Raw genomic sequence first — 26,235 nt, forward strand, 5'->3', positions numbered from 1 at the left:
TTTTGGTAGACAGAGTTACCTGGTACCTTCGTGCTAGTCGAGGTGACATGTATTTCGTAAAATCAATTGAGGTATACACAAGTTTATCCGGACACTACGATTACAAAAAAAAAAGGGATAGAAGATTAATTTGGTTTACTAAGCTCAAGTTACTGTCAATGCTTCATGGTTGAGGTTTTTTTTATCCTTTCTTGACATATCTTTAATAGATTTAGTTTCAATGTTCCATACAAGTTAGAACATGGTTAGTTTTTATACAACTTATAGTTATAGATCAAGATTTTAATAAGAGAATTATAAGTTTATGCAATATAGTCAATAAAACATTTGATGGCTTTTATATACTTCTTTTTCATCATTCACTATATCAAAAAAAAATCATGCTCAGAAAGCACTATACATAAATCTAATCAATTCATACTTCTCTTTCAACCATATCCTGTAAACCTTCGTTTTTCTTTTTATAGTTGTCCCCGATACTTTTGAATCCTAATGTTGGTGCTGTAATGTATCAGTGTCACCGCGTTTTTCACCATATTCTTTTGGATATGTGAAACAGGATTTGGTTTGAAATATCGAAGTGACAGAAATGGTTATCAAGTTGTACAAAAAAGAGGCGTTGACAGTCTATCAGGAGTCGAGTTGAGGTGTATAGAGTGGTGTATCCTCTCCAAGTAAAAGAGACTTTAAGATGGCTTCACAAACCGCGGTATCATAGATCAACAAATGTCCACCATCATGAACTTCGTGATATTGAATCCAAGGTAACCTTTCTGATACATGTCTTTGTAGTTTCAGATTGATGAATCTGTCTTCACACCCGTGCCAGAGGTGAACAGGACGTTTATCGTTCTCAGGGAAAGGATTGCTAAGCTCCAAAGGATCGAAATCCCATTTACTAAACGCCACAAGGAAGTCACTACGGAGATTGTTGAAAACACTTCTGCTCTTTAGCTTGTCCTGAAGATGGAAAACATTAAATAACAATATCAAATCTTTGAGGAAATGGTGAGGCGGACTCTACCTGCTTGGGATTAAGACGTAGTTAGTGTTATTGATCTTACCGCGGTAAGAAATTGAAATCCAGGTGCATTCTTCAAAAGCTCCAAGTCCTTGTCTGTGAAGTATGTAGGTTTTGCACCATCGTTAGAAGAGGACTGAGACGTTTTTCGGATCATCCACCAATGCAATAACTTAGGTGCATATCTTGCAACCAAAGTCATCCTTTTGTACCACTTCTTCCGTTCATCGTCCTTTAATACAGATTCCGGTAGAGAAGGCCATTGGTAATTGACAATGGGAACCACAAATGCCACCCCTGCTAACCTACCAAGTTCGAAAAATAGAAGACATGAATTTACAACAACAACAAACAAACAAACAAACTCAGTGTAATCTCACAAGTGGAGTTTGAGGAGGGTTGAGGAGGGTGGGGTGTAAGTAGCCTCACACTTATCTTGTAAAGATAGAGAGACTGTTTCTTAGACCCTCGACTCAAGCAAAGACATGAATTTCCAACAACAACAACAAACAAACAAACTCAGTGCGATCTCACTAGTGGAGTATGATGAGGGTTGAGGAGGGTGGTGAGCAAGTAGTCTTACGCTTATCTTCTGAATATAGAGAGACTGTTTCTTAGACCGTCGACTCAAGCAAAGACATGAATTTACAACAACAACAAACCTAGTCTAAGCTCACAAGTGGAGTCTGAGGAAGGTTGTGCGTACTTAGCAGCCTTACGCTTATCTTGTGAAGATAGAGAGATTGTTTCTTATAGACCGTCGACTCAAACAAAGACATGAATTTACAACAACAACAACAAACCTAGTCTAAATCTCACAAGTGGAGTCTGAGGAAGGTTGTGCATACTTAGCCTTACGCTTATCTTGTGAAGATAGATAGATTGTTTCTTATAGACCGTCGGCTCAAGCAAAGACATTGATTTACAACAACAACAACAACAACAAACCTAGTCTAATCTCACGAGTGTGGTCTGGGGGAGGAGGTATGTATATAGCCTTACTTTTACACCTTGTGAAGGTAGAAAGACTGTTGTTTTTGATAGACCCTTGGCTCAAGCAAATAAAGGTATGATTCAATTTGACATTTTGTTCATTCAGGTTTCGTGTTATATCTTTATCTATACAATTTAGACTATAAGTTTATCGTTGAATGAACTACATTGCTGATATCGATCACAATAAAAGCACATACGATGATTTAATGAATGTTACCTATGTGATAGGTGTTTGATGCAACTCCAGGTTGGGTAAGATCCCATGGAGAAACCAATTATGTGAAATTTGGATCCTAATTCCAAGTGATTTGCTAATTCTTCAATATCTGATGCTTCACTCCTTAACGATCTTTTCGGATTAGGATCACTCCCTCCATATCCAGCTCGATCGAATTGAACTATATATACTCCCATCGAGTTCATAAGTTCCTGTCGAAAATTTTAAAAAAAATTAATCAGATATATCGAACTCGTTGAATTATGACTCATTTGTTGACTTAACCAAATGGTTTGAACAAGAAATATAACTAGTCAAATTTTGACTATAACTTGTCATTCAACACATTTCACTAGTCAAATTTTTACCAAGTTGAATCATGACTCCGTTGTTGATATTGACTTATTTTTCGTTCAAATTTAATTCAATCCGCACATGAAAAACACAGTTGCATAAATTTGGAATAATTTAAACTAATAATATAAGAGGAAAAAAACCATAAACTTTCCATTTTTTTTCCTTTTAAAAAAGAAAATTTGGGTTATATTTGTCATGTTGAATTATGACTTATTTATTCAGCACACATGATCTTCACCCTCAAATAATACATTTTGAAGTTAAAGTCATGACCCATTGTTTAATTTCACCGGTTTTCTGCTCAAATTCAACTCAACCTGTTCATTTAACAATTCTGTTCCACAATATATCAAAAAGTTATGTTGAATTACGACTTTTCTATGAGCTTCACCCAAATAATAAATTTGGAGCGAATGGAGTCATGACCTACTCAATTCAATTCAACCCGTCCATTTGACAATTCTATTCCACAATATGTCAAAGAAGAAAGGATGAATTATGACTTATGACTTATTTATGATCTTTCACCCAATAAATAAGTTTCAAGCGAATCGAGTCATGACCCGCTCAAATTCAATCCAACCTGCTCATTTAACAATTATGTTCCACAACATATCAAAGAAGTTATGTTGAATTATGACTTATTTATGATCTTCACCCAAATGATAAATTTCGAGCAAATTGAGTCATGGCCTACTCAAATTTAATTCAACTCGTCCATTTAACGATTCTGTTCCACAGCATATCAAGAAGTTACGTTGAATTATGACTTATTTATGATTTCTCACCCAAATAAGTCAATCATCCATTCAAATTTAACTCAACTTGTTCATTTAACGATTATGTTCAAACAAGATATGAAGAAAATATGTTAGATAATAATGTACCTGGGGTGCAAGAAAATCCCTTTCTTTGGAGCTGTCAAATCCATGAATAAATATAATTCTGTAATTTGATTTTTCCTTTGGAACACCTCTTTCTTTGTAACACAATTTTCTTCCATCAATTAGTTTGAAATTTGATGAAATATTTGGTTTAGTTTCTGCAGAAACCATTATGAAAAAAAATGAGAAAAAAAATTATATAAATGAGAGTTGTTTTTTTTCTTTTTCTTTTAGAGATCTGTTCATAATTTTATATAAGAGAAAAAACAACTCTTTTTTGGTCAACCATTTGGCCCCTTTTTTAACAAAGAAAGTTCCTTTTGTAAAACTCTAAAAATATTACTCCTTTTTGTCCCTATATATATATGTGGTATATGGTGCCACTATCCGGATTTCGAGATTTAATTTATTTTTTAAAATTTACATCTCATTTTCAAAAATAATTATGATGTTCGAATCAATTTTTTTCCGTACTTTAATTAATTTGGCCATTAAGAATATGACAAATAGTAAGAATCTTCTGATGTGTTTTTTATGCTGATATAGAGAAAATATTATTGTTGTTTTTGAATTTCAAAGGGTAAAACTTTAAATTTTGACCTTGAATGTTTAAGCTTTTTAATAATGAAAACTCTATGACAATTCTTTTCTAGTCTGTTTCAAAAAAAAATTGTGAAAATAATTTAATTTTGATATTTTCTTTTTACAATACAAATACTCAAGTTTTCTTTTAAATATATATTTCAAAAGTCTGTCTTTTTTTCTTAAATTTTGCGCTTCATAAAATTGTGCTATATTAAAATGAAAATATAATACTATAAATTATAATAATTAATTTAATTTTTTTATGGTTGAGGGTGGGGTGGTGGGGGGGGGGGCTGGTTATGGATTCCTTGAAAAGGAAACTTCATATTGTTTTTCCTTTATATTTTTTGAAGGTAGGGTAGGTAAGGAGATATTTTGGGCCACCAACTAATTTAATAAATTTTGTTTTAAAATGTTTGAGAAAATTACGGCGCAGAATATTGCTATTTACTACATGAGGAAAATATGTGAATAATCTGGAAATATACAACATTGAAATTAGTAAAATTACAAAATAATTTCAAAAATACCATACTTTTCTCCAATAATTTAGCTTATTCTAGTTATGGAAATTTTGTTTTGCTACATTTACGATAAACTGTTTATTTGTTTGACCCTGTATTCACTTTTTTTTAATGGATTCATGTTGACTTTTGAGGGAGTATTTATTAAATTAATTTTATTAATTATATTTTAGAAATTTAAATTTGACCATTAATGATGGATTGCTTCCTATGTCATCGAGGAGATCTTGGCGAGGAGATCTTAGGATAAGTTGTTAAAATAAACGGAATGGAAGGAACATCTATTTAAATAATTCTGAAGAAAGACTGTTGGATAGCAGGTACGGTAATACACTGATAAGAGTGCAACATGGAACGAGGCTCCACACCCTTTTCGTGGGCATTAGGAGTCAAATGTAGTTTGTTTTTACACAATACTGATATTGAAATCTCGACTAATTTGAATTCATGTATTGGATAACTCATTTTTCGAGATGACATTTTAAACAGAATTTTTCATAATCAATGTTCGAATTCGAAATCTTTGAATGAGAGAAATTTTAATCATATCACCACAATTCATATTTGATTATTTTATCTTTCTAAGATAATAAAGCAATATATTATGTTGTTTAATTAATGAAAATCTGAACATCATTTTAATTTTCCCTATACTTTATTAAAGTACATGAAAAACTTAAAGACTTGAGTCAATCACATTTGTTTATAATATGATCGTCAAAAAAATTTTAAAATTGTTATAAACAATTTGTGTTATAGTGAATGTCTAATTATGTAGAGTCCTAGTAGGATATGGTTAGCAATCCTACTTGGGGACCAAGTAAGGTTTTCCCTATAAATAAAGGGTTTTCCTTCATTGTAAATAAGATTTGTGAGAAAGATCTATGAATCCTGAATATACTTCAAGAGAAATAAGAAGTCTTTTCTCTTCTCCCTACTTTCTTCTTCTTCTAAATTTATATAGTTTCATAACACGTTATCAGCACGAGACTCTATCATCAATTTTTTTTATTGGAGATGAAATTCACACGATGCTACGTTCCTTTAGTCCAGGTAACATGTTCCAAGAATTGTCTTTTGCATTGATTTTATGGATTAGTTATGTTGCCGACTTTAACTACTATGAAAACTATTAAAGATAACACATTATTTACTGTTTACCGGCTCACCTTTAAATCTTTAGAAATAAGAAAATTTTGATTACTTTCAAATATTAAATGTGGTCTTGAGTAGTGTGGTTAGAAGACACAACCATCCAAGTATTTGTTAAAAGAAAAATTATACAAAGAAAACAATAGATCGATATGGTTGCAAAGTGCAAAATTTATATGTTTCAAATTTCTATCATGCTATTGGTATAATATTTTTATATGGGTAACAGTAGTTATAAGTAAATTGTAGCCTTTTTGATTTATTGCAATGATATAACATTTTTATAAGATGATGGATTTATGATAAGGCATCAAGATAAAGATGTTAGATTCAAGTCTCATCGATTTATGACCTAAGACACTTTTATATGGATAAAACATTGAATTTGAGTCTTAATACACCATATTGATAATATAATAATGACTAAAGAAAAACTAATGTGTTTCTGATGAAAAGTCATGAAATTTACTGAATTTGCTCCATTACATAAAGTGAATATGGTTGTAGTGCATAATATGTCTGAAAGAAAAGTGATTGAATAATGCACATAAATATGGAATGAGGTACTAAAGCTATCATAATTTGATAAGCTCACATGTTTGTGTTCCATTCATGAAGAGTGAGAACTTTTGATAAATGCTAAAATATGGATCCATTCTCTAAAGGGAATGAGGAGTAAGCCACCATGCTAGGCATGTGAAAGATTGCGATCTTTGATCAATGATGTGGTATCACCAAGAATGTCTTTAAAGAAGACATGTATTATAGAAAAGTTTCATACTTTATCTTCAAGCGTGTATTGGATAAAAATTAGTGCAATTGAGGCACGTTCTATGGTAAATAAGAAATTTACTAATTTCTATACTTTCTTAGTTTGACACGATTGTCTGGGACATCGTTAGTCTATAATGTTTAGACGAATTATGGAAAATTAAAATGGACTTTCATGGAAGAAACTAAAAATTCTTTTAAATGGTGAATTTTCTTGTACTACTTATTAGCAAGGCAAACTAATTGTGAGACCACCATAAACGAAAGTTGAGATTGAATTTTCTGCGTTCTAGGAACGTATACAAATATTTGTGGACCTAGTCATCCACCTAGTGGATTGTTTAGACATTAATGGTCCTAATAAATGTTTCTTCTATATGGTCTCATGTGTGCCTATTATTATCTCGCAACTTGATGTTCGCAAAAATGTTGGCACAAATAATATGTTACATGCACAATTTTCTTCAGATTAGTTCATTCAATGATGATATCATGACTCACCTAAAGGGTGAAGTAATTGAGAAGAAATAAATCTAAAAATTACTCTTGGAGTAATAAAATTGAAATTTACTCATATAATAGTAAATCAGAAATTTACTAAAGCAAAAGGCACATGGCGTAGTAAACTTGGAGTTTACGAGTACTAATAATTTTATTAGTTGGCATGAATAATTTAGTCAACCCAAAGATGTGCATACTGAATAATGGACATACATTGAAAAACTAAAAGATTCTTCAAGAATTCTTTACTTTGTTTGTTCTCGTGATAAAGTTGATTGGATCAACTAAAGTTGGGACTAAATCCCTAAATTCTGAAAAGTATAAAAGGTGAATATGGGCCCGTTCACCTATCATGTGATATGATAAAGATGCATCAATAAGATAATCATATGTGCGTTTGTTGTCAACTTGCAGTATGACATTCACAAAATTGTTGTGCAAGATAATTGAGCTAAAAGCACAACTTTCAGAATATGAAATTAAGATAATTCATCTTGATAATATTGATAAATATATAAGATGATGTGACATTAAATGTCTCACATAGTGAATCATTGCTTATGAAAATAAAGCTTCATATGTTGATATGAAATACGATATTGCATACAAAAGTAATTGTACGTATCAGACCGATAAATTATGATCAAGTTTTCTTTCAATTGATTTATGGTCGGGGACCAAATATTTTTCATCTGATTATTTTGATATATGGTATATAATCAATGAATATACTATGATGCACAAAGATAGATTCTCCAAAAGAATGAAATATATGTTAGTTTGTCTAACATAAGGGGGAGATTAGAAGCAACACAAAAGTTGTAAATACTCCTATTGAATGTCCCTCAAGGAAAAAGTCTATGACATGCATGAAGCATGATAGACTAATCAATTCTAAATAAAATAATCCTTGAAAAAGGGGGAGGATCAAAGAATCAAAATGATCATAATAAGGAGACAATGTTCTCTTGTAGAGCCTACGACATAACACTTTATGAAACCTCATGAGAGGGGTAGCTACCTAAAAAATAATGAAGTGATGAGATCTCAATAAGTTTTGTCGTATTGTGAATCGATACAAAATGGTGTATCGTTGACAATATCTTTGATACAATAGCGCGCAATATTGTAAAAGATTATGAGGATATGAATTTTACATCTATTAAAGCATGCTTGTGTAGAAATAATTATCAAGTGAAAAGTGGAATGATGCATCTTGGTAAGCGTAAAGCTTATTTGACTTGCAATCTAGGCACTAAAAGATGTCATACATCTAACTTGAATGTTATTGCTTGACAAAATTAAATATCCAATGGGTTCAAAATCTAAAGCATATACAAGTTTTTGGAAAACTTGTTTATCATCCTCATAAGGATTAAATCGATTCAAAATGCATGAAGCATATACAAATATTGTTATGCAAGTTGATAACTAGAATTGAAACTCTTGAAGAGTTTTCAAAAGGCAATAGATTATTTGCTTAAAGAAGTTGAAGTAAGGAACTTCCAGAAATCTTTGACCCTGAAGGGAAGATTTATAAAAGCAGATAGAAGAAAGTATATTTCGTCAAAGTTTTTCTACTCATGAGCTTCCAAGAATGGTGATATCAACATGCAAGAGGTATGTTCAAGTAATACTATAATTGATTTGTTCACCATGTCCCTATCAACTACAACTTTCAAAAAGATGGTGCACAAACTTGAAAAATGAAGATTCTAGTCTCTGGATTGATGTTGTCATTAGGGGGAGTTAATACGCGATGTACTCTTTTTTCCTCACAAGGTTTTTCCCACTGGGTTTTCCTTGTAAGGTTTTTAATGAGGCATCCATAATGCGTATTGTTAGATATGTGTACTCTTTTTCCTTCACTAGATTTTTTTCCCACTGGGTTTTATCTAGTAAGGTTTTAACGAGGCACATAATCTAACGACATTCAAGGGGGAGTGTTATAAACAATTTGTGTTATAGTGAATGTCTAATTATGTGGAGTCCTAGTAGGATATGGTTAGCAATCCTACTTGGGGACCAAGTAAGGTTTTCCCTATAAATAAAGGGTTTTCCTTCATTGTAAATAAGATTTGTGAGAAAGATCTATGAATCCTGAATATACTTCAAGAGAAATAAGAAGTCTTTTCTCTTCTCCCTACTTTCTTCTTCTTCTAAATTTATATAGTTTCATAACAAAAATGTCTTTAATTTGGATTTAAATAGGGTGATGACCACTCAAAAAAAAAAAAACTTTTTTCATTGATATTTCTTATTAAAAAAAATATTCACAATTATTTTTAGAGAATCTTTTATCAATAAGTGAGAAAAAAAAAGTTCAATAATTGAATTTCAACAACAATCTGTTTTCACTAGGTGTTGTCATTTTTTATTTCCAACTTTCACTATAAATACAAAATTTGAAATAAAAATTATTAGATTTTCGAAAAATTCAGGTATTTACTATAATTTATTAAAAATAAAAATGTGGTTATTATACTCCATTATTTAGCCACGTTAAAGTGCAATATGCTTTAATAATTCTTGAGTTTTTTTTGTTTATTTTTTTGGTTGAATTATTATTCTTGAGCTTTGTGCACATGAAATGTGGTGTACTATATTACAATATATTTTATTTCACATTTGTGCTTTATAATTAACTTTTATGTCAATGAAAACATGTGATTTGATTCTTTTTATTATTATTTTTCTGTTTTTCCCCTAACATCATTATTCATAAAGTTAACAAGTCGATTAATAAGACATTTAACTCAACCTTAAAGGATCGCCAAAAGCTACTATTAATAAGATAATCACTATATTACTATATCTTTAATCAGAAAATGCGAAGTTGAATTTTAAAAATAAAATTATCTTTTCATTTAATTCTTAAAATGATTTTTCTTTTATACCAAGTTAATTATTTTTTTCCCTAAAACATTTAAATTAGGTCTTTTGTCTGAATTTTTCACCTTATTTATTAGGTGATCTAACTAAATATGCAAAATGTGTTATTAACTCAAGAAAGTCAATAAATTAATCACGTTAAAATAAGAGATATTGGATAATATATATATATATATAATAAAATTCTAAAAAGATATTAAATTTAATTTCAAAGCTTATTTTAACCCTTCTACTCATGGAAAAAAAAAAACAAAGACAAATAATGAAATAATAACAATTTAGCAAATCTTAACTTCCAAGGAAGTGTAGACTTTTCAGACCTTCAACTCACCCACTCCACAAATAGAAAAAGGAAATAAATAAATAAATAATGAATACATATATAAAAATTAAAAAGTACGTTAACAATAATAATATATTTAGCATGATTGCTTCATAAAAAAATAATATTTTCTTTCTGATCGTTATCAATATTATGAATTGTTAATATGTTACTCTATTTTTTTTAATCTATGGTATAGTTTTTTATTCTTTTTTTCTCGATCTTAAATCAAAAAATAAAATTTTCCTATTTGCTCATTTATTTTAGTAAATCAAGAAATATTTATTAGTTCTTCCTACGTTATTTTTATTACTTTTTTTTGTTGATTTTATTCGTTATCAAATGAAATTAGATTGTTAGCTCTCAATTGCTATTTGATTATCTATATTAATTGCGTTACTGTCCTTTTGAAAACTTAGTAGCTATGATACCTGCTATATAAAATTTTAGTTGTTAATTCAAATATACAAGATATAATTAGTTAGAATTATTTTTAAAAATAATTATTTCATTGTACACGCTTTGTAAAGAATTATACACCTCATCAATTGGACTTTTTGAGTAAGAAAGATAACAACACGTCATTGATGGAGGAGGACCATCTTTTTTTCTCATTGACGCGGTATTTATATTTAAGGTTGATTAATATAAAATTTATATCGAATAAGATTGGAGCTGTTAATATGGGTTAACTCATTCCATTTGGGTTAATTCATACAGATTTTCATATTTTACGGTTCAGGTTGGACTAGTTCATTTTTTGTGTGAGCCAGAAAATGGTCGGTCCAATCCACAAGTATGTGGGCTACAGACTTGCCGGGTCAGCCTACTTTTTTTAATTTTTTTCATAATTACTAAATTGAATTATAAATTATAATTTAAAAATATTATCATAAATAACGAAAAAATAATATTAGATGATGTTAATGTTACTACTTGTTAATCAAATCCAAAAATAAAATTATCTTATAATATTTATTAAATTTTTTTTCCAAGTAAAAATATAAATATCTAAATAAAAATATTAACTTAATTGTTTTGAATTTAAACTCTTTTTAATTCTAAATTTAATATTATATTATATTTTTAAATAAACTTTTACTGGCCCACACACCGGCCCTATCAATATTTATCAAGCCTCACAAGCAGACTTATTCAGGTCGAGCTAAAAAATAATTTTCTTAAATGGGCTTCAAAAATCTTAGTCCAGCCCTATTAAATTTTGAATTAGGCCAGACCGGTCCAACGACCCTAGCCCATACTGATGACTCTAAGTAGGATCCTATTTGGGAGGTAGTATTTTCTATCAAAGATTTTTATATATCAAGACACAAACCTGAGACCATTAATTAAAAAAAAACAACCACTGCATCACATTCTTTGGTGATGACCATTTCCTTTTAGCATTTAATCAAAATTTGAATTCAAGAACATATTAGATGAAATTCTTATCCCCGATCGGAATGTTTGTGACTATTATATATATATATATATAGACTTGTGAAAATAACAAATACAATCTAAGAAGTAATAAGTACTTGACCAACTTGATAGAAATAAGAGAAAAATGTCTGAAATATATTCGAACTTTGGCAGAAATTATTGTAACGATATCATACTTTGACAAGGACTTTTTACCCCTACACTATTTAATATTGTATTTTAAAGGTATATATGTGTTCACATGAACATAAAAAATATTGCATACTTATAAATAATAATGTGCCCACATGAACACGTATATATCTTTAAAATACATTATTAAATAGTGCAGTGTAAAAGATCCTCTATAAAGTTTGATATCGTAACATCAATTTTGATCAAAATTAGAATAGTTTTCAGACCTTTTCCTAGAAATAATGTTGGTCTATTTTCACACCGAATATATGGTATACATTGATGGAACATGATATAATATTTATATTGTCTTCTGAAAAAAATTGCACTTTAATCAAGTAAGACATTTGATCATTCAATCTAGTATGTATACCATTTTTATAATCAAGTTTTAAATTAACAAAAATTAACTTTTGGTTCTACGATTCTTGGTACTTCAATATTATTCCAATGCCCCTATTTACGTAATACTCTTTCAATTTTATAATAAGATGATTTTCACCTACACAAACAATACTTATGGCTTATTTTAGACGATATATTTTGAAAGTCCATTTTTCATCTTGAAACTTTGAGCACGCGTAGTCAACACCAACATACCACACATGTATATTTTAATGTAAAAAAAAAATTGTTGTTGTGATTTCACTGTTATTGTAGATAAAGTTAAGTTTTCCCTTTTGGTACATGAATAAAATTTGGTGATCATACGTAAAATTAACGTGAACAGGTTGGTTAGAGTTGATCTTGTGGTTCATCCGCGAACTATTGGTGGAGTTGTTATCATACTAAACTATCAAAAAAAGCAATGGAAATGATAGTTCCACAACACAAGAGGACATTTCGAAAATTGACTATTATAGTAAAATTTTGTTATAGTGAATGACTGTTATACTTATATAGAGGTGGTTGTGTCCGATCTAAATTCATTTTTGTTTTGCCGTGTCAAATTGAATATTTGGTTTCCTTCTCCACATTATGAACTAGAGGTTACAACTAAAATGGTTGGATCAAACTTAGGCAAGTCAAAATGGATCAAATCAATACACGGTCATACGACCCAATTCACCCGAGGTTTGCTTGAGTTGAAATAGGCTAGGTCGAGATGAGTTGAATGACAGTTCATATCCCAAACCGCGGGGAAGATACTTATGTTCATCTACATATTACATGTTAAGTTGTATGACTATCTTATCTAAAAGTTTAAATTGTTACTTAATCATATTACATATCTCAACATGTCTCTTCAAATAGGGACTTGATTCCTATAAATGAGTCAAACATAAGCAAATATTGTTTCCACCTTTTAATGACATTGAGATTTAGTTTGAAGTTTGAGCCTCTTGTCTGCTCTGATACCATATTGAAGTTGTGATTATTTTAATCACTTAATTATCTTACGTCTCGATATTACTATTATGATTTGAATTTTTTTGGGCCACCATATCAAGGAAAAGGTAACAGAACAAGGCGAGTTTGAATTATTGTATTGGGACTTTACACTAAATTTTGAAAAATGAAAATTTGATCCAACACAAGTTTCTAATCCTTTCAAAGAGAATAAGAGAAGTGTCCATCTTTGGGAAAGGTTTAGAAAGAAAATTTTTTACCAAGAGAACTCAATCAATATTTAGCAAAGAAGTTTGGTTGGATTAAATATCATGAAGTTCCTAATGCTAGTCAGTTGTTGATTTTTGATGCTATGCTATGTAATGAATGAGTAGAATAGAAAATATTGTGATGAAATAATTGTATTATTCACTAACTTTTGTGATAAAATCAAAAATAATAAAGCTAGTACAACATTATCTATTGTACTATATTTCCTTGATAAAAAATCTAGTAGTAATGAAGTTGGTTCTTGAATTTGTGGACTAATCAAATTCACATAGTTTCAGAATATATAAATTTTATTTCTAAAAATTTGAACAACCAATCATTAATTAGAAGCAGCAATGCATTAGGGTATTTATTTAAGATAATTAGAAGTTGAATTATGCATAATTGTTATAGGCACAATCCTTGAATCATAAAAGTCAAAGGAGTTCGACATCTAATGGCACGACATATTCATGTGCAAGCCATAATATCAAATTAAGGGTCCATTTGGCCATAGATTTTTCAAATAATATTTGGAAAAAAATTTGACGAATAATGTTTGTCCATACAATTTGTCCTTATTTGGCAAATATTTTTGGCAAATATCCCAAATTCCCAAATACTAGTTTTTTCTAGTATTTGGGCCAAGTCTCATTATTTGGGATCTTTTGAAAAAATAAAATTTTACCTCAAACTTTTATCTTTTACAAAAACACCCTCTATAGTAGTTGTTTCTGTTGTATTACATAATTTTTTACGTAAACATCAAAATAGTGATGAAATATTTAGTGAATATTAAATAATGATATGATTGTTGATGAAATTGATGAAAAATTAGCTCAAGGTAACAAAGTCACGTGCTTCGTCTATTTCACGATGTATGGAATGATGCTTGTTGCACTCATTCCAAATTACCACATTGCTCTAGTGTCATAGACACTATTTGTTATTGTTGTAACGAACATCCAATTGAATTGTAATACAAACTTATAGTTAGTTTTGATAGTTTTTAAAATTTATGGGTATAAATCATATTTTTCTAAAAAGGTGAAATATATTTCCCAAATCCTATGGACAAACACATGGTGAAATTTCACCCAAATTTTCACTCAAATAATATTTGCCAAGCATATTTGAAAATTTATGGCCAAATGCTAGCTAAATATGTCATCTTATTTCTCGCCTTTACAATGGCTAATAAGGTTCATAGAAGGACATATAAGATGCCTCCACTCTTATTAAGACGATTCTTGTTTGAATTTTGTGTATTGAAAAAAATTAAATGAAGAAATTCGTCTCTCTTAATTAGATTTTATGCAATGTCAATCCAGATTAACTGAAGCCGTAGCGCGAGTACCAAGCACCAAATATTTATACCTTATCAAAATTTTTACAAGAAGCCTCACTTTCAACTATAGATTAAAACTTTAAATCCATTAATTTTGAGTTAACGCTTGTCCAAAAATGACCACTATCGTGATTATTACTATTTTTTTAGAGCAAAAATATTTACAACATAAAATTTAGTCTTATGTTCTCTACACATTAAACATTGGTTACGAATTTAGATAGGTTTAGTTGATCCCCAGTATCCTTAGCATGTGTGTCTACTTAAAGATACATTGTATGGTCTTAGAAAAACACCAAGATCCTGGTTTGATAGGTTTAGCATTAATCTCTTACACATTGATTTCATTTGTAGTAAGGTTGATGTTGGACCTTTCTTATTTACTTTGCAAACTCATAAAGGCAAAATATTTCTCTTGTTATATGTGGATGATATTACTTTCCTTATTTACTTTGCAAACTCATAAAGACAAAATATTTCTCTTGTTATATGTGGATGATAATATTGTCACAGAAAGTAATCCATCTCATATCTCAGAGTTGGTTCTACAACTTGGGAAGGAATTTGCTATGAAAGATCTTGGTCCTATACACTTCATTCTAGGAATTGAGGTGAAGTATTTTGAAGGTTGAATTCACTTAAATCAAAGCAAGTTTGATGTTGAGATACTGCCTTGCTAGGAATTGAGGTGAAGTATTTCGAAGGTGGAATTCACTTAAATCAAAGCAAGTGTGATGTTGAGCTGCTGGCCAAGACAAAGATGACTTTGACAAGGGCTCTAGCCACTAATTTGGCTCAAAAACATTGTTTGCATGAAACTGTGGGAAGTCTTGTAAATTCATCCTTGTACAGAATGATAGTAGGGAACCTTCAATATTTGACCTTCACAAGACCTGATATCACTCATGCTGTGAATTTAGCAAGCTAGTTTATGCAAAGCTCAAACATTGAACATCTTCAAGGGGTAAAAAAGATTCTCAGGTACATCAAAGGTACTCTACACTTTGGACTCAATTATTTCACAATCACTGTGTAGGTTGTATGGCTACTCTGATGCTGATTGGGGAGGCTGTACCACAACTAGGAGATCAACTACAGGCTGCAACATCTACTTAGGTGCAAATTGTATTTCTTGGACCTCCACTGAGTAGTATTGTATTACAAGTTTTTTTTATAAATACTCAAAGAGCGAAAGAGATTTTATGCTTTGATACCATTTAGAAATCTCACGTATAGGATTAGAGAAATCAAGGATTGTATTAATAAAAATAATGTTGAGTTACAACCTCCTTATATAGGAGAGAATTTTACAGACTTAAGTTAACTATACTTAGAGTCCTACTACATTACCTATTAATACTATAATAATCGTAATAATGCACTTATAAATAATCTAATTGTCTGCATAATATAATCCTAATTAATAAGTAGTCTGATCCTAGTGTGACTCTAATTCTACAGCAGTACTATAAACTTGCCAGTCAACTTCGTTGAACATGTTCCAATCGTCAGCTTCCTTCTTCATCAGCAGCACATAATCCTTGGAAGAACGGTTGATGTTAAATTGGTGATACCTAAAGGTGCAATTAGTCAATGCCAACTTGGTTTAGAATGCCCACATTTTCAAAGACAAAATAGTGAAACTAGCAATAACAACAGAAGAAAGATTTTTGTTGGTGGATTGCCTCTTAATTTATCGAAGAAGAATTTAAAACATATTTTAAAAAAATTGAAATAATTTCACAATTGAACCTCATCTTCAATAAAGAAATCAAAATAACCCCGTGGATTTGAGTTTGTTACTTATGATTCGAAAGAATCTGTAACACATGTATTGCAAGAAAAATTCACTGGTTGAATAATAAATATGTTGAGGTTAAAAAAGTAGAGCCAAGGGAACGAAGAGTTATGAATAGTAATAACCATTATTATCATAATTTTTATCCTTCAAATTCCGGCTATGGAATGTGGAAAATTTATAATTGTAATAATGGGATTGTCGCCCCTCATTATTGTCACAATCATACTATGCGACCAACTAATTGAACTAGTTTATTTAATCATTTGGGTACAAATGTATTTATTTCCCCACAACTTGTGGTACTATATTTTACCCCTACATATCCAATCAACTGCTACGGTTCAACTCGTAGATATTCAGTCAAGTGCTACGGTTCAACGCATAATCAAGTGAATGATAACAAGGGCTCTTACTAGGTTTTATTAACTTTTGCCCAGAATAATGTGATAAATGAAGGAAATGACCAAAAATACAATGATATTGAGGTTCAATATGTTGGAAATGGTTCACTTCTAGCTAATGAGAGTGCAAAATCACTAGAGAAAGAAATAAACAATGGTGAAACGACGACTTGGAGAATATTTCCCAAGACAATACAAAAGAAAACAATGGTAAAAAAGATCACTTCGTGAAAATTTTCCAGGTTAATACTGAAGATGACACCTAAAGTACAGGGAATTAATGGAAATTCAAGGTGTGTTTGATCTAATAGAGTATTTTACTTTTATGATGTTGTATGTTACTTTCCAAACTTGACCAACTTTAATTGAGAAAAAGTCTAAAAAAGTCTTTTATCTTATAGTTAATATTGAAAGTCATTTTGTATTATATTTTAACATGGTATCAGAGCGTATTGATCAGAAAAAAGTCCACACGTTGCAATGCCCTCTTCTTTCAACACTATGTTGACCTTCTCACTTCACCAAATTATTGTCGCTTACTCCATTAAACTTAAGTAAGAAAACTACCTCATATGAAGGACAAAAATATCTCAATTGATTCAGGTGATGAAACTAATGTATCTCATATATGAACCAAGTAAAAGTAGTTGTTCCACTGGACAGACTTCTAGGAAAGTTGTAGCAGTTAAGAAGGGTGCAAAATATAGTGTCACCATTGATGATTGGAAGGAGAAAAATGTGTTGCTAAGGAGTTGAATCTCAGGCACCTTGACCGAAGAAAACATGTATATAATTATGGGTTTCTCAATTGCCAAGGAGATATGAGAATGTTTGGAAAAAGCTTATATTCAAGCAACAAAAATAATTAGTTTTGCTAGAGGTTTAGGTATCAAACACAAGACCTTTGACATATTAGGTAAGACACCATATTCCACTCTTAATCAATTTGTTTATATTGCCACGAGTGTTGATATAAGGGAAGATTAAGAAAATGTGTCACAACAAAATCATAATATGATATTATCTGCCCAAAAAGGCAGGGAAAGAGGAAACAACAACACTAACTCCAGAGAAACAGGTTTCAAGCCAGCTGGACAAGGAACAAGTTCTCAGAACAATCAATATGGACCAGTTTCTTTAAACAATAAAAGTTTCCGAAGTGAAATAAGAGAATAAATAATATTGAGTCATGTCAAATATGTGATGAGAATAATCATACTGCTCTTAAGTGTTTTTACTGGTGGGACTACTCGTATCAATATGCAGATGAACTATCATAAGCAACGACTAGACATCACATTCATACCGAAGCATTGATAAAACAAGTTTTTGTTGGGTATTCAAAGTTTTTTTTGTTGAGTATTCGAAGCAAGTTATGAGTAACCGTTCCTCTACTCACTAGCTTTAGGGGAAGTGTTGAAGAAGAAGGAAGCTAACGACTGGAACATGTCAAAGGAACAGGTCCAACGAAGCTGACTGACGTGTCTATAACAAATGTTGATGAAGAAAGAAGATGAAGATTGAAACATGTCAAAGGAACATGTCCAACGTAGCTGACTGACAAGTTTATAGCACTGCTGTAAAATTAGAATACTACTCATGTAATTAATTGTGTTGTAGTAGGATTCCTAGTATAACTAGAATATGACTCTACTCCTATATAAGAATCTTGTAACTCAACATTATAATTATCAATACAATACTTGATTTCTCCATACTTACGTGAGATTTCTACAGCTAGTTCAAGATTCAAGATAAGTTATATGGCAATTAATATTCCAAACCGCGGAGAAGATATTTATATTTTTCATCTACATATTACATGTTAAGTTGTGTAACTATCTTATCTAAAAGTTTAAGTTGTTACTCAGTTATATTACATATCTCAGCACGTCTCTTCAAATGGGGACTTGATTCCTTAAATGAGTCAAACACAAGCAAATATGTTTTTTTACCTTTTTAATGGCATTGAGATTTTAGATTGAACATGGAGACTCTTGTGTGCTTCGATATCATCTTGAATTATGTGAATTTGGTGCTACTCTATGTGAAATCATCTGGAGGAAATTTGGAATGATGAGTAGAAATAGAAAACATTGTGATGAAATAATTGTAATAATCACTAGCTTTTGTGATTAATCAAAAATAATAAAGCTAGTACAACATTATTTATTGTACTATATTCCTTGATAAAAGATCCACTAATAGTGAAGTTGGTTCTTGAATTTGTGGAGTAATCAAATTACATAGTTTCCGAATATATAAATTTTGTTTCAAAAGATTAGAAGATCTCAATTCAAATTTACAATCAAAATTAAACTATTTAATTCTCAAAAGGTGAAAAGTATCACAGAAATCAAGACAGAGAAAATAGACTCTACAACACAAGTGTTATTGGTTAGGTTGATTTCCAAAATAGGGTCGAAAAGGAACCTATCAGGGTTATGATTATCAACCAACTTACCAACCGTTAATTAGAAGTGGCAATGCCTTAGGTATTTATATATTTAAGATAATTAGAAGTTGAATTCTATATAATCTCTATATGCACAATCTTTGAATCATAAAAGTCAAAGGATTTCGACATCTAATGACATGACATGTTCATGTGCAAGCCATAAAATCAAATATGTCATCTTATATCCAGCCTTTACAATGACTAATAAGGTTCATAGAAGGACATATAAGATGCCTCCACTCTTAGTAAGACAATTCTTGTTTGAATTTTGTGTATTGAAAAGAAATAAATTAAAAAGCATTTTTCTCTTAATTAAATTTTACATAATGTCAATCCAACTTAATTGAAGCTCTAGCGTGAGTACCAAACATCAAATACTTATATCTTATCCAAATTCTTACAAGAAGCCTCATTTTGAATCATAGATTAAAACTTTATATCCATTAATTTTGAGAGTAACACTATTCAAAAAATGAATCCACTATCGTTGTTATAACTGTTTTTTCAGAGCAAAAATGCTTATTCCATAAAATTTAGTTTTATGTACTCTAAGCAATAAACATTAGTTACGAACTTAGAGTAAATTAAAAGAGTGTAACTTGTTATAACATGTTAAATATTACAATTCGAGTCTCCACCAATTCCTCCCACAAGTAATTATGTCTCAATTCCAAATAAATTAAAAGACACCGTATAAACTAAAAAGTACTTACTAATTTTCTCGTAAGATAATAGAAAACAACCATCAACGGGTGAGATAGATGAAATCAATCTCTTGCCCAATAGCTAGGGTTCCAAATTTTAAACACTAAGAATAATAAAATTCTATTAGTAGGGAATATCCTCTTAAATAGACCCACGTTACACAAATTTAAATTACTTGAATCAAAAAGATTCGATACATGAGATAGTTATATAATTTTTTTTTTAAAAAAATCAATTCAAACACCTCTACCTTGAACTTATTACTTGTTCTTCCATAATTGTCTCCAACAAAGGCTTCCTAAATTCTTGTCTCACCGGAAAACCTAACGGTCCGACCCCGTCCTTCTCCGACGATCTACCCATCGTTGCCTCGTTTTCCGATCCCGATTTTCCAACGGAAATAATATCTTTTGTTGTTATAATGGAATTCACTTTTTTCATTGGGAACATTATATAAATGTTCCCTAACTCCAGCTCCTCGTCGGCCGATAAAGCTGAAAATCTTCGGCCGACGATTAAGGAGCTGGAGTTTACTAAAAAACAATTAGGAGATTCCAACATAAGCTCAGCTGCTATTATTGGTTCATTAAATTTTTGAATTTTTCCATTTTGAAAAATAACCCTTGTTGGTCTTGAACTCATAACCCTTGGTGAAGTACCACATGAAATAAAATTCCCCATGAGAAAAAAAAAAACAATTATTAGAAAAATTGGGAATAATTTGGGTTCGTTATATTTTTGAAGAGTAAAAATTGACAAAGGATATATTTACAATAAGATGAGAATCACAACCTATTTATAGTTGGTTTGGGAGAATTAACAAAATCTTACTCCCTAAATAATTAGAAGTATGATAGGTCAAAGATATTTACATTTGACTATAAATTTGGATATAAAAATTTTAAAATATAAAGTTACATATGTAAAAGTCAACATAACTAGTGATCTAAAATATTTTTAAAAAAGTTTGAAGATAATTACAATCAAAGAAGATATTCATTTGACTTTTCAAATAGTAACATGTAAAACTTGACATAAATAGGAAGGAGAGAATATTATAGTAAAAACATTTAATCATTTTTCAAAAGAAAAACAATTTTGATGAGTAGCAATTTATATAATTTGTTTAAACAATTTAAATATATTTTTTTCAATATTAAATTAATAATTGTGTTTTGTCAATATTTTCCCTTTAGCTCAATTTATATCAATATTTAACTGGATATAAAGTTTAAGAAAAGAAAAATAAAAGGATGGCAATTTTATAAAAAAAACATATTGTGTTAAATGAGTCATCGATATTTGTATGATCGTAAATTATTTCTATAAGAATAAAATAAAAAATATAAATTAGGTTATTTTTTAATAAAAAAATAATATTTTTTGTATAACCGATATTATGAAACATAAATAAATTTAGATAAAAGAAGATTTTTACTATATAAGACGCATTAATGTTACATGGGGAATGACCTGTCAAGTCCATGGGATTGTGTTGGCAAAAAATAATGTATGAATATTAGTGTGGAAGGTTTATTAACTTCTTTTTTTTCACTTTTTCAAAGTTTTGTTTCATTTTCATGGTGGGGTTGGGGAAAAAGATTGGTCAAATGTGTTTTATTATCAATTTGTCTTAGTGTTTGTGAAGTGATATATTCATACTAATCACCATTAACTCTAGACAAAGAATATACTACAACAACATGTATTCCTACCACAAATTAATAAGTTGGGTTGGTTTAGGGGCGAAAGCGAAATTAATATAGAAAGAAAATATTTACTGAATCTTGTAATTTTGATATAACATATTAATAGTTGTCGTAGTACTAGATCAATAACAAGAATAACATATTCAGTAAAATTCTACAAGTGAGATCTAGAGAAACAAAGTAATATAAATGGAGATACTAGGTAACGTCAAAGTAAAATAAACGTTTAGTATTATATAAAAAAATCTATGTAATAAAATTAGAATCATACAAATAAGGTTAGCATTAAGTCCACAAATGATCCAAATATTTTTATATTTATTACAAGAAAATCAAAGAAATTAGAGGGGTTTTTTATTTTATTTTTTATATTGCTAAGTTGATTAGGCATTGTTGGTGGTTGATATAGACTTGAAGTTTAAACATTCTGTTTGTGCAATGGACATTCACCGCAATAAAAATAACTTTTAGTGGCATTAAATATAGACATTAATAAAGAGTGCTAAAGTCTTTACCGGCATTAATTAAGTGTCATTAGAACCAATGTTATTAAAAGTTTTAGAGACATATACAAAGAGTGTCAATTATCGCTAAAAATATATATTTAGCGACAATTAAAAATTAATTACCGCTAATGATCATTTTTATTGTAGTGATTTAGCCACCAATATAGGCGACTCACTATTTCACTAATCAATCAAGCCTAGAAAATGACCTTCATTTATATACACAACTACTACTTCTCAAGTATTTTATGACATTTTACATTATTTTGTTGGACAAATAGATTAAAAAAAATAATCCATTGAAGGTCTATAAAAAATATCGTATTCACCTATAAAATAATAGTAATGTCTATGTTGTTGCTGTCGTTGTTATCCAAATTAATAAGATTATGAGTATGTTTGGCGGAAAAAAACATTTTTCAAAAATTGTTGAAGTCAGGCAAAATGCCTAACCATCAATATGATACTTCAAACATTTTGTATATAGAGAAACTTAGACATTATGTAGACTTTGAGTTGGATATAAGGAATTTGGCTTGTGTTAGCAAATAATGACATACATTAGTCATGTTTTAAGAACTTCAAAAATAACCATTTATTACATTTTTTACCATAACTTAGCCTCATATATAAGGCATAGTCATTTATTTATTCTTAATAATAACAATAATATTTTCTATTCCATTTAATGTTCAACCAAAAATTTTCCATAAAATTAACAGATAAAATATTTAGAATTTATATAAATCTAAGAATATGATTTCCCTTTACATATTGATAATTTTTTTTGTGCGTGAGGTATTCAATATGAAAAAGGTGAAGTATCCAATATGAGAAAGGAAAGTTATGGATTGAAATGAATAGTAAAACTTTTGTGAAGAAGAGTGGATGGAATCGTAGAATGCCAACCTACCTTGCTATTGTTAGATATAAAAAACTGTGTTTATATATGAATAAAAATTTAATTTTTTTTTGAGAAATTATATCTGAATATGTTATTATTTTTCTTTTTCTTTTTAATATAATAATAAATATTAATTTGAAATGATAAAATGTTGGACATGTATTTTTTGATACTTACCTTAGATATTATTATAAAAATATTATTTATTAAAATGAAAATTTGAATAATGTATAAAGTTCTAAAACATTAATTGCTTTGTAGGAAAGACTTAATTTGCTTCCCTCTTTTGAAGTAAAACGAAGAGAGTAGCAATGAAGAAATCCACAAAACATAAAGATAGCAAAAGAAAAAATTTATTTGCGTCGGCAAAATGTATTACTATGTGATTTAATGAAGAAATTTAAACACATAGCATATATATATTTGGTGTAAATATTCGGTGAGGATAATTTTAACCGGATAGCAAATGATAATTTTTGGTTATTTTTTTCTCAAAGTCATATTATTTTCTTTTATTTCTTTCGACATAATCTAATTTCATACTCAATTCTTTTGCTCCTTTTCTTTTTTGTCGTTATTTTTCGTTTCATGTTTTATTTTATTTATTTCTTCAAATTTCTTTTAATCCTTTCGTGTAAAAATTTGATACATTGACGATTTAATAGTTCACGAGCTAATAAATATATAAGTTATGAGAGAATTATGTATAATTTTACGATAACTAATAAATTAATAACTAATACATACATAAATAACGCATAAATTTACTCATAAGTCATAACTGATCCCTATATTCTTAATAGGGAAAATTGTATGTGATAGCAAACTGTTAATTCAAATCAAATGCTGTAAATATAGTTTGCTTAATTGTACCCATAGTAAATTGTTGCTATTTCACTTCTCTCCCGGTGAATCTCACTCGCTACTCTCGTTCTCTCCCTCGCCTCTCTCACTTTTTATACAAACGCAAATGTATAAAACACATTTCTGTTTGTATAAAGTGAGAGAAAATTGTATATATGCATATATTTTTGTTACATCTCTCCCCTCTCCCAGATTATGTTCGCCACTCTCCAAGATCTCGCTCGTTCACTCACCCCTGTCACTTTATACTAAAACGCAATTGTATAAAGTGAGATGTGGGAGATAGGAGAAAGGCGACTAGTTGTATTCGTTGTATCAGACTATCTATCAGGTAATTGTATCACTAATATTACAAATACAATTAATACAACTAATTTGTATCAAAATGAATATAATTGTATTCATTTAGGAGGAGAGAGACGAGCAAAATCGAGTGAGTGAGAAGAAAGGCAAGTGAGATCGAGAGAGGGAGGAGAGATGCAAGTGAGATCGATAGAGGGAGGAGAGAGGATAAATACACGTTATATTCGTTGTATCATGAATACAATTGATATACAATACAAATTGTATAATTGATACAAATACAAGTACAATTGTCTGAATAAAATCAACACAATAAATTTGCATCATACATCGAATATAATTCTATAAGTTATATTATCTAACACAATTTATGTTGGCGAATACAATTATGAAATACAACTTGTCATAATAGAATTCATATAGAACACTTATACAGTTGATACATAATAAAAAATACAGTTAATATGAAATACAAATACATTTGATACAAAATACAAAACACAATTGTCATATTTATGTGTGATATTTTTGGAAAATTTATAATAAAATTCTATATATAAATATAAATTATAATATTTTAAAGGGATAATGCAAAAGTACCCCCTCAACATATGTCCGAAATTTCAGAGACGCACTTATACTATACTAAGGTCCTATTATCCCCCTGAACTTATTTTATTAATAATTTTATACCCCTTTTCGACCTACATGACACTATCTTGTGGGTCCAATGCTAGTTGACTTTTTTTTAAAAGCTAGTGCCACGTAGGACGGAAAGAAGGTAGAAAATTACTTATAAAATAAGTTTAGGGAGGTAATAGGACCTTAATATAATATAAGTGTGTCTCTAAAATTTTGGATATAGATTGAGTGAGTACTTGTACATTTTCCCTATTTTAAACTATAGTGATCTTTCATAAATATATATCACATATTTATCTTATCGTGTAATTTTCCCGTTTATTATAGCGTCAAAAAACGGATATCCATGCTTTTGGGTTTTGGCCCATTATAGGTAGTTTCTTCTCTAGTTGTCCAATAATAAAAAATATTCCACACAAATAAGGAAGGGGGCAAAGAATATTCTTATAGAAATTAGGTATAAACCAATTACATGATTGAAATTATTCATTTGAACTTATTTAAACTTCTTGATGGATAATCATATTAAATAATTAAAATTATTTTTTATTTGAATTTTTTTAAATACTTTTTTTATATCTTAAATTTCTTAATGAAAAATTCTGACTCCTCTGCTGATTTAAATAATTAACAAAACATTTGTTTGTATAGTGGCAGCATATACGTTTATGCCATGTTGCAAGATAGAAACAAATAAATATCATTTGGATGTATATGTTTTTGTAAGTTACGTATGGATTTATATTATATTGAGAAGAATTAAAGAGTTGTTGTCAAAACGTTTCTTGACCACTTCAAAATCTCAAAATTCTCATGCTAATTATTGCATTTTGAAATAGGGGTGTGCACTATTTGGTTTAAATTTTAAAATTAAATTAAATTAAATTGAATTTTAATTTGGATTGGTTTTTTAGGTTCTTAATTTGGTTTTGAATTTATAAATTATTTTGTTTGGTTTTGGATTTAGAAAAATGAAAATCGAAAAAATTGAATTATATATTGTGTGTGCGTGCACGTGTGCGTATGCGCGTGTGTGTTTACAATTAAGTTGGAGTTAACCACTTTTATCGCTTTTAATTATTTCCATTATGATTTAGTTTATTTTCTTATGTTTGAACATCAATAATTGATATACTTTTAAGTATTCTGTTTTAAG

General features: G+C 29.5%; 1 protein-coding gene and 1 pseudogene across 1 annotated transcript; one reads left to right on the forward strand and one right to left on the reverse strand.

Moving 5' to 3' along the window:
* Nucleotides 1-312: 312 nt before the first annotated feature.
* Nucleotides 313-3,791, reverse strand: LOC107028890. Its single transcript, XM_015230135.2, has 4 exons — nucleotides 3,479-3,791; nucleotides 2,235-2,446; nucleotides 1,065-1,326; nucleotides 313-960 (listed from the first exon to the last, which is right to left on the reverse strand). The coding sequence occupies exons 1-4, from the start codon at nucleotides 3,644-3,646 to the stop codon at nucleotides 631-633; spliced, it is 972 nt and encodes a 323-aa protein (XP_015085621.1). The 5' UTR covers nucleotides 3,647-3,791; the 3' UTR covers nucleotides 313-630.
* An 11,755-nt stretch (nucleotides 3,792-15,546) lies between these two features.
* LOC107016641 lies at nucleotides 15,547-17,254 on the forward strand (annotated as a pseudogene).
* The last annotated feature ends 8,981 nt before the right edge of the window (nucleotides 17,255-26,235 follow it).

This window comes from Solanum pennellii, chromosome 1 (genome assembly GCF_001406875.1).
Source record: "Solanum pennellii chromosome 1, SPENNV200".
Lineage (NCBI taxonomy): Eukaryota > Viridiplantae > Streptophyta > Magnoliopsida > Solanales > Solanaceae > Solanum > Solanum pennellii.

Excerpts from the sequence above, each read along its gene's own strand:
- LOC107028890 (XM_015230135.2), bottom strand. The coding sequence starts at position 3,646 with ATGGTTTCTGCAGAAACTAAACCAAATATTTCATCAAATTTCAAACTA. Across the intron at positions 2,447-3,478 it reads GGGATTTTCTTGCACCCCAG|GAACTTATGAACTCGATGGG; the intron begins GTACATTATTAT and ends AATTTTCGACAG. Across the intron at positions 961-1,064 it reads GATTTCAATTTCTTACCGCG|GACAAGCTAAAGAGCAGAAG; the intron begins GTAAGATCAATA and ends TTCCATCTTCAG.